This window comes from Cebus imitator, unplaced genomic scaffold (genome assembly GCF_001604975.1).
Source record: "Cebus imitator isolate Cc_AM_T3 unplaced genomic scaffold, Cebus_imitator-1.0 Scaffold172, whole genome shotgun sequence".
Taxonomy (NCBI): domain Eukaryota; kingdom Metazoa; phylum Chordata; class Mammalia; order Primates; family Cebidae; genus Cebus; species Cebus imitator.
In genome coordinates, this window is record NW_016107487.1 from 403901 (window position 1) to 413583 (window position 9683).

Genomic DNA, 9683 nt, shown 5'->3' on the forward strand with positions numbered 1-9683 from the left:
TGTGTGTGTGTGTGTGTGTGTGTGTGTGTGTGTGTCTGACATTATGAATAGGGTTTTCTGCATGATTCCATTTTTTTAATTGTTTTTACTACATTTTAATTTCACCATACTGCACATAAGATCTCTGTAATTTATTAATCCGTAACTACAAGTTTGTACCCTTTGACCAGCATCTCCCCATTCTCTTCACTCCCCAACCTTTGTGTTACTGGTTTGATAGCATATGGTAAAAGCATCAATTTTTGTTTGTGTGTCTTGAAACTACCCAACTAATTAGAATCTTATTAGTTCCGATATTTCTTCATTTGACTTGCTTATGTTTTCTAGGTAGACAATCATCATATAATAATGTAATAATGTAATACATATAATAATGTAATAATGTAAATAAGGTCATTTCAATATTTATGTCTTCACTTTTTGTGAAGTTGCATCAACTAGAGTTTTCTGAACAATGGTACATAGTAGTGATACAGCAAACTATTGTCGTTATGTGTGGGCAAAATAGTATTTGCCATACATTTGGACATACTACATTTAAAAAAAAATAATAGCTTCATTGAGATATAATTTACATAACATAAAATTTACCCTTTTAAAGTGTACAAGTTAATGTTTTCTAGTATAGTCAGAGTTGCACATCCATCACCACCATCTAGTTTTATAACTTCATCATCTCTAAAAGAAATCCATACCTCTTAGCAGTCACTTCCATTACTGTCCTCACTTACCACCCAAACTCCTGGCAAACACAAATCTGCTTTCTCTCTGTTTGGATTTTCCTGTTCTGGACAGTTTGTATGAATGAAATCATACAATATGTGGTCTTTGTGACTGGCTTCTTTCACTTAGGCATGATGTTTTCAAGATTCAACCATGCTGTAGCATGTATCAGCACTTCATTTCTTTTTATTGCCAAATAACATTATATTGTATGGATATACCACATTTTGATCAGTTGAAGGATATTTGGGTTGTTTTTACATTTTTGGCTATTATGAATAAGGTGCTATGAAAATTCATGAATAAGATTTTACATGGACATGTGTTTCCATTTCTCTTGAGTATATACCTGAGAATAAAAATCGGGGCACATGTAACTATGTTCACCATTTTCTAGAAATCTTTTTGACTTCTGTTACTTTGCTACCTTCATTATTTATTCTGTGCTTCTTTCACTACTTCCTCCTTTTCTTCTCTGTCTCAAAATGTAGACGTTTCCTAAGTTTTGGGCCATAACTCTTCCTGTCTCTTAATTATCTTTATCAGCAATTCATTAGACTCCCTTTTCTTGAGCTACTTCTTTTTCCTTTCAAGAATCTGTTGTCAGCCTGATCATTCTCAACCTAGAGCTCTGTGTTATTACTGTCTGCTAAGTAACTCATTCTTGATTATCTTGCCAGCAGGAAAATAGCACCATCTCTCTCTAAAGCCTGGACATGGGACTTATAAAAATGTTGCATGACATTTTTGTTTTCTCAGCACATACAAAAATTATGTTTACATTATAGTGTGTTAAGTATCTAATGGCATTATATCTCAAAAAAATGTATACATGCCTTAATTAGCAAACATTGTTAAAAATGGTAATGATCATCTGAGCCCTTAGCAGTTCACAGTCTTGCTGGTGGAGGGTCTCATCTTGATGTTGATGGTTGCTGACCACAAGGCTTACGCTTACTGAAGGCTGAGATGTGGTGGCAATTTCTTAAAATGAGACAACAATGAAGTCTGCTGCATCAGTGGACTCTCCTCTCACAAAAGATTTCTCTGTAGCATGTGATGCTCTTTGATAACATTTTACCCACTGTAGAACTTTATTCAAAATTGAAGTCAATGCTCTCCAATCCTGATTCTGCTTTATTAATGAAGTTTATGTAATGTTTGATATTTTTTGCTGTTTCTGCAATGTTCATAGCATCTTCACCAGGAATAGATTTTACCTCAAAAAGCAACTTTCTTTGCTCATCCCTAAGAAAGCAGCTCCTCATTATGTCAAGTTTGATCATGAGATTGCAGTAATTCAGTCACATCTTAGACTCCACTTCGGGTTCTAGTTTACTTGCTATTTCCATCACATCTGTAGTGACTTTCTCCACCAAAGTGTTGAATCCCTCAAAGTCATCCATGAGAGTTGAAATCGGCTTCCTCCAAATTCCAGTTAATGTTGACATTTTGACCTCCTGCCATGAGTTATGAATGTTATTAATAGCATCTAGAATGGTAAATCCTTTTCAAAAGGTTTTCAACGTACTTTGCCCAGATCCTCAGAGAAATCACCATCTGTAGCAGCTATAGCTTTACAAAATGTATTTCTTAAAAAAAATAAGACTTGAAAGTCAAAATTACTCTATAACCCATGGTGTAAAGAGTGGATTTTGTGTTAGCAGACATGAAAACAGTATTAATCTCCTTGTACATCTCCATCAGAGCTCTCGGATGACAGGTACATTGTTAATGAGCACTAATATTTTGAAAGGAATCTTTTTCTGGGCAGTAGGTCTCCATAGTGAGCTTAAAATATTCAGTAATCCATGCTGTAAACATACGTGCCATCATGCAGGCTTTGTTGTTCCATTGATAGAGCACAGGCTGAACAGAGCTAGCATAATTCTTAAGAACCCAATTCTTTAGCTCATTTCAGAATGGTAAATGAGCCTTGATTTCAACTTAAAAGTCACTATCTACATTCCTCTCTAATAAAAGAAGTCAGGCTGTCTTTTGAATCTTTGAAGCCAGGCATTGACTTCTCCTCTCTATATGAAAGTCCTAAATAGCGTCTTCTTCCAATAGAAGACTATTTTGTTTACATTGACAACCTGCTGTTTATTGTACCCACCTTCATTATGATCTTAACTAGATCTTCTGGATAACTTGAGGCAGCTTCTACATCAGCAATTGCTGTTTCACCTTGTACTTTTATGTTACGAAGATGGCTTCTTTTCTTAACCCTCACAAACCAGCCTTTGCTGTCTTCAAACTTTTCTTCTGCAGTTTCCTCACCTCTCTCAGCTTTCATAGAATTGAAGAGAGTTAGGTCCTTGCTCAGGATTACACTTTGGCTTAAGGGAATGTGTGGCTGGTTTAATCACTCAAACTTTCTCCATATTAGCAAAAGGCTGTTTTGCTTTCTTATCATTTGTATGTTCACTGGAGTCACACTTTTAATTTTCTTCAAAGAGCTCTCCTTTGCATTCACAGCTTGGCTTACTGTTTGGCCCAAGAGGCCTGTCTTTCAGCCTGTCTCAGCTTTCAACATGTCTTTTCAATAAGCTTAATTATTTCTAGTTTTGATTTAAAGTAAGAGACCTGCGACTCTCCCTTTTACTTGAACACTTAGAGGCCATTGCAAGGTTATTTATAGGCCTAATTGCAATACCATTGTGTCTCAGGGAATAGGGAGGCCCCAGGAGAGGGAGAGGCTCCACTCTTGGTGGAGCAGTCAGAACACACACATAATTTATTAAGTTTATTACCTCATAGGTGTGGTTCGTGGTGTTCTAAAACAATTACAATAGTGATATCTAAGATCATTGGTCATAGATTACCATAACAAATATAATTAAAATTTGAATATTACTGAGAGTTACCAAAATGTGACACAATGACCAGAAGTGTGCCCATGCTGTTGGAAAAATGGTGCCAGTTGATTTGCTCAACTCAGGGTTGCCACAGACCTCCCAATTTGTAAGAAATATGTAGTATCTGAGAAGCACAATAAAACGAAGTGCAATACAATGAGGTATTCCTGTACTGTACTCTTAAATTCTTGACTTGGTTTACTGTTGTGGGGGCTTTGTTGTTTTTACTGAGTATTTTGGCAATGTATATATGTGTTGAAAATCATTCTTATTGCATTATACATTTAAATGCTAGGCTAAAGAAATAATATTTGCTTTAGAGAAATTCAAGCATATCTCTACTTTAAATCTGTAATTATGAATGTGGTTATTAGAGGAAAGCGTTTCTCCTATCACCTGCAGTGCTTGCACTAACTAACCGTTTGTGATTGATTCCTTTAAATAATAAAAGTGTACATGGAGGCCTTGGAATCCCCATCTCTTCTGGGAGAGAAATAGATTGTATGACACCAGCTCAGTGTTCTCTAAACATGCTTTGAAAGGAGCCATTGTCACTATATGTTAGATGTAGTAATAAAAGATATGAAAAAGACTTGATCATACATTGACCTTGATGCTCACAGTAGATAAGTAGATCTAACGTCTAATTAGAAAAGTGGTACAAATCAGTGACTGGAAAATCTGAGAGTCACCTGCAAGAGATGGCTTTTGTTTCCAGATCTTGAATAGCTGAGCATGGAAACAGGCATAGGATTTTCTTTGATGGTCTTAATATTTTCACTTAATGAATTTATATTTCATCCAACCTGTATGAGAAGGTAACACTGATTAGCTTTCATGGGTTTGAAAATGGAAGCTGTTTATATGTAAGGACTCAGTGTAAATATGCTACTGGAGAGGGAGGCTGCCTTTAGAACTATTCATAAGAGTTGTAATGGGTATCTTTTTTTTAATAGCTAAATCTATGTTATAAACTAAATTAGATGCGAGTTGTTATTGATATTAGGTAAAAAAGTGACAATAAATGATGATCAAGTAAAATTTTGATACAGTTAAAGGAATATTTGAAGTCAGTTCTCAAGTTTCTTGAGCATGGATTGTAATGGTCAAGAAAGGGATATAATTAGATCTATGGTGTGTAAGAGACAAGCAGTTGGGGCAAAGGAGATCGCTTGCCAGGGCAATCTGGCAGTCATATTCAAGGCCACATGAGTATATTCATTAGCCAAGTAACTTGATCTCTGGTTGCGTGAAGATATGTTTCTGCTGGGTGCAGTAGCTCATGCCTGTAATCCCAACACTTTGGAAGGATGAGGTGAGAGGATTGCTGGAGCCCAGGAATTCAAAGCTGCAGTGAACTGTGATGGCACCAGTGCATTCTCTCCAGGGCAACAGAGTGAGACCTTATCTCTAAAAAGAAAAAAGGAACTTTTAAAAAGGAGATAATTCTATTATTTGTTCATTTTATGGGGATTAGTTCTAATAAACAAATTTGACATATAAATATATTTGTAATAGTGCAGAATTATTTAAAACAAGCTTTTGCTTGCCCTGAAACATGAGATATCTTATTATGCTTTATATAAAGAATGAATAGGTAAACATGTAAGTATAGGGAATAAACATTTTATTTGTTTTTCCAGATCTATAATCCTGTCAGACTATTTGTGCTCAAGAATGCCTAATAGTTCTGATGACATAAATCATCATGAAATTTTGCATTTACTTTTTGTGTCGGGACAAAAGAGAACTTTGAAACTTAAATTGTTGGTCTTTTTTGGGGGATGATGAGAAGGAACAGGATTAAGTAATTACATTGTGAAGAACTAACATAAGTAATTATTGGGTACTGCTTTTCACATTAAGTCAAACTTGTTTTCTGATTCTGTTTTTTCAGTTTCCATAGCAAGGCGTGTACAAGATCCATTAGCTGAGCTAGTGAAAATTGAGCCAAAGCACATTGGAGTTGGAATGTATCAGGTAAAGCATTGTGGATCATTTAATTTATGAAATCCATCAATACAAGGAGCAGCACTCAAACCTGGCATAGTAATTAAGTGTCTGTGGGAGTAGATTCCCATTTTCAGGATTGTACAATTTGTGGGAAGGTAGTTAGGAGTTCTGAGTTATTAGGGAAGGAGGGAATGATTTTTGTTATTGTTCTGGTGTTAATGATTTTGATTAAGACTTAGAATTGACTATGGTCAGATTTAAAGACTATGAAAACACTATATGAAACTGATAACTAATTGGGAGAGAGAGCCTCTTCTTTCAACATTATATAAGTGGAGGTGCTATGGTGACATGTTGGCTCTTTGTGTAAACCAGTATGAACTATTGATTTTAATTGACCTTTCAAGGAGATGTCTTTGGTACCTTCTGTGCCTTGTTTTTTTCCTGTGTTTTCCATTCGTGCTTGAGATTGTTTGTTTTTGGTCATTACCCAAAATAGTCTAAAACCATTCAGTTGGTTAAGTTTGTTACCTTCCATGGCTGCAGTTCGTGGCGTTCTAAAATAATTGCAATAGTGATATCATGAATTGAACTTGATGTTCACAGTAGGTAAGTAGATCTTATGCCTGATTAGAGAAGTGGTAGGTAATATTAGCATTTGTTTTTGTTGTTACTGTATTTTTAATTCTTGAGGTTATATGTGTTCATCGGACAATTCAAGACAGCATTAAATCTTGACAGAGTGAATTTATGGTGATAACAAAATGATACATGGAGCTTAAGTTGTCTCCAGAAGGCTTGGGTCTAATTATTTTCGTCTTTGTCGAAAGTTGTTAAATGTGAAGTAGAGTATTTCCTTCTGTATAATTTTTATGGGATTTGAATGATAAGTACTGTGCCACACTGTTTTCTAAAGAAATACATTATATCATGGAATCTGTGACTACTAGATATAAAAGAGACCTTAGGATTCATGTATCCCTACCCCCTCATTTGATAGAAAAAGAGGCTGTGTCCTGGAGTACTTAAGACTTTTACCCAAGATCACATGATAGCAAAGCTTGCATTCACCTGTCATATATTGAGATTCAACTGGGAATATTTGCATTTTACAGCAAGTTGGACTAAGGCATTCAGACCTCTAACTGGACTTACTTATTTCAGAAAGATAGTTTCTAAGGGGACTGATCTAGCTACAAGTAGACAGAAATGTCCGGTATCTAAAGAGTACAACTGGCTAGGCGCGGTGGCTAACACCTGTAATTCCAGCACTTTGGGAGGCTGAGGCTGGTGGATCACTTGAGGTCGATCAAGAGTTTGCGACCAGCCTGGCCAACGTGACAAAACCTCATCTCTACTAAAAATAGAAAAATTAGCCAGGTATGGTGGCGTGCACCTGTAGTCCCAACTACTTGGAAGACTGAGGCAGGAGAATTGCCTGAACCCAGGAGGCAGAGGTTGTAATGAGCCAAGATCGCGTCACTGCACTCTAGCCTGGGTGACAGAGCAAGACTCCATCTCAAAAAAGAAAAAGTACAACTATAACAGTTTTGTGATATAGACATTATAGTGAAGAGGAATTATATTCATTCAAGATAAAGTTATGGAGCATCTTGGCAAGGTAGTTGAATAAAGAGAAGATTTCAAGTTTATGGAATGTGGGCAGACTAATGAGCTATTCAAAGAGATCTCTAAGCAAATAATGGAGACCTAACCTCCAGATTGGGATTCAGAGATAATATTTAATGTGAAAGACTTTGGAATTCATTTTTAACAGCAGTGAGAAGTAATAGAAGAGTTGAAGCAAGGGTGGGTGACATAATCTGATTTATATTTTTAAGCATTGACCCTGGCTGCTCTGGGAAAAGTGAATTCGGAAGAAGAGAAGCAATAGGAACAGCTAGGGGGCTCTTATACTAGCCCAGGTGAGAAATGATAGTGCTTGGACAGAGTTAATGGCAGTAAAGATGGAAAGAAGTTAAGTCTATTTTGTAGGGACTACTTGGTGATTAGTGAGGGAAAAGGAATTAAGAAGAATTTGCTCCAGGGGTTCTGATATGTGAATGATGCTTGAGTAGAGCAGGTTTGGTGGGTTAAGATCAGTAATTCAGTTTTAGAAATGTTAAGGTTGAGATGCCTATAAAAAAATCCAAGGAAAGATATCAGATAAGAGTTGGATATACAAGTATGAGATTAAAAAAAATAGCCATATTAACATAGGACTATGCACTGTTCAGCAAATAATGAAACTGAGAATATGATCAATATGGTAGGCTGAACCGATGATATTCTTTAATTATCCTACCATCATCACTTGCATGTTCACAAGTCCTAATTCCATGAGCTGACAGAAAAGATGTACATATATACCTATATAAATCCATATTTATTTGAATAAATTGATAACAGCATGGGAAGACAAGAAGGGCCCCTCCCATTAGTGGATGGAAATCTCAGGAATTTCTGACAGATACTAAGCATGAGGAATCACACCCATGGAGAAAAAAAACCTGGTGGAGTCACATTGTGTGTCACTGTGTTCTTGAGGTAGGTGCAATTCCAGGTAGAGCCAAACTAGTCAAATTCAAATAGTAGGGAGGGGGTCTGAAATATTAGATAAGGAGATACATATAGAGGAGCTAGGCCTGTACTAACCTCCTCCTCCAATATACTCAGAATCCAAGCTAAAGCACTGAGCTTAACATAGGCCAGAGAGGCTGGGAGATACCTCCAGAGACCTTTGATTGTGAGGAAGTCCAAGGAGCCTCACCCTGAAAAGACAAATTCTTGCCATGTGCATGACCCCTGGCATGGTGCCCCACATTTCCCACATTATCACTGGAGGTGGGGAATAGTAAACAGAAACATAGATAGACAGGGACTCTGAAATGATCTTACTACCAAGAATGATTGAACATTTGAGGAAAACCTGTGGTGACTTTGAAATAAGTAAAAATAAGACTCATAGAGAGAAAAGAGAGATTATTGCATTTTAAAAGAAAATATATATTAAAATGAATTCAAACCAATCAAATATCTTAGAATTTAAGAATATAATTAGGATTAAAATGCATACTTGGATAAAATAGAGTGGACACAGCTAAAAGCAAATTAATGAGTTGGAAGATTGAGTTCCTTCAGAATGCAGTTTTGAACTGAAAAAGGTGGAAAGCATGAACAAAAAGTCATATGATACAGATGACATTCTAAAACTTCAGTGTTCATCTGATGTAAAATTGAAGTAGTATGGAGTTATAATCACGGAAGTAATAGAGGAAAATTTCCCAAACTGAAGACAGACAAGTCTTCTGAAAACACCTAGTGAGTACAGAAGTAAAGAATAACAAAAGGCATACACTAAATGCCTGCTTATGAAATTTCAGAATATGTGATAAAGAGGAACTAAGTATTCAGAGAGCAAACATAATTTATCTACAAAGGAAAGAATCAGATTGACATCAGACCTATTATTGGTAAAAAAGAAATAAATGAAGTTGCGGGAAAAAACATTTTGAACTCATCATTCTATATCAGGCAAATTATCAACTCTGTGAGTGGAAAATAAAAACAATTTTGTACCTGCAATGATTCACCTTCTCTGATTGTTTCACACCTTCTTTGAAAGAATTTATAGAAGTACTCCCTTCCGCTCTTTTCCGTGGCGCCTGGAAGGCGTATAGCTGCTTCAAGATGAAGCTGAACATCTCCTTCCCAGCCACTGGCTGCCAGAAACTCATTGAAGTGGACGATGAACGCAAACTTCGTACTTTTTATGAGAAGCGTATGGCGACAGAAGTTGCTGCTGACGCTCTGGGTGAAGAATGGAAGGGTTATGTGGTCCGAATCAGTGGTGGGAACGACAAACAAGGTTTCCCCATGAAGCAGGGTGTCTTGACTCATGGCTGTGTCCGCCTGCTACTGAGTAAGGGGCATTCCTGTTACAGACCAAGGAGAACTGGAGAAAGAGAGAGAAAATCAGTTCGTGGTTGCATTGTGGATGCTAATCTAAGCGTTCTCAACTTGGTTATTGTAAAAAAAGGAGAGAAAGATATTCCTGGACTAACTGATACCACTGTGCCTCGTCGCCTGGGGCCCAAAAGAGCTAGCAGAATCCGCAAACTTTTCAATCTCTCTAAAGAAGATGATGTC

At 36.7% G+C, this 9683-nt stretch overlaps 1 protein-coding gene across 1 annotated transcript in view; it reads left to right on the forward strand.

Annotated features, from left to right (window-relative positions):
* SRBD1 (S1 RNA binding domain 1) overlaps positions 1-9683 on the forward strand; it is a 226268-nt gene that overhangs the window by 123074 nt on the left and 93511 nt on the right. The window contains exon 16 of the mRNA XM_017544825.2: positions 5479-5561. Coding sequence (XP_017400314.1) covers positions 5479-5561 — 83 coding nt within the window. The remainder of the gene's footprint in view (positions 1-5478; positions 5562-9683) is intronic.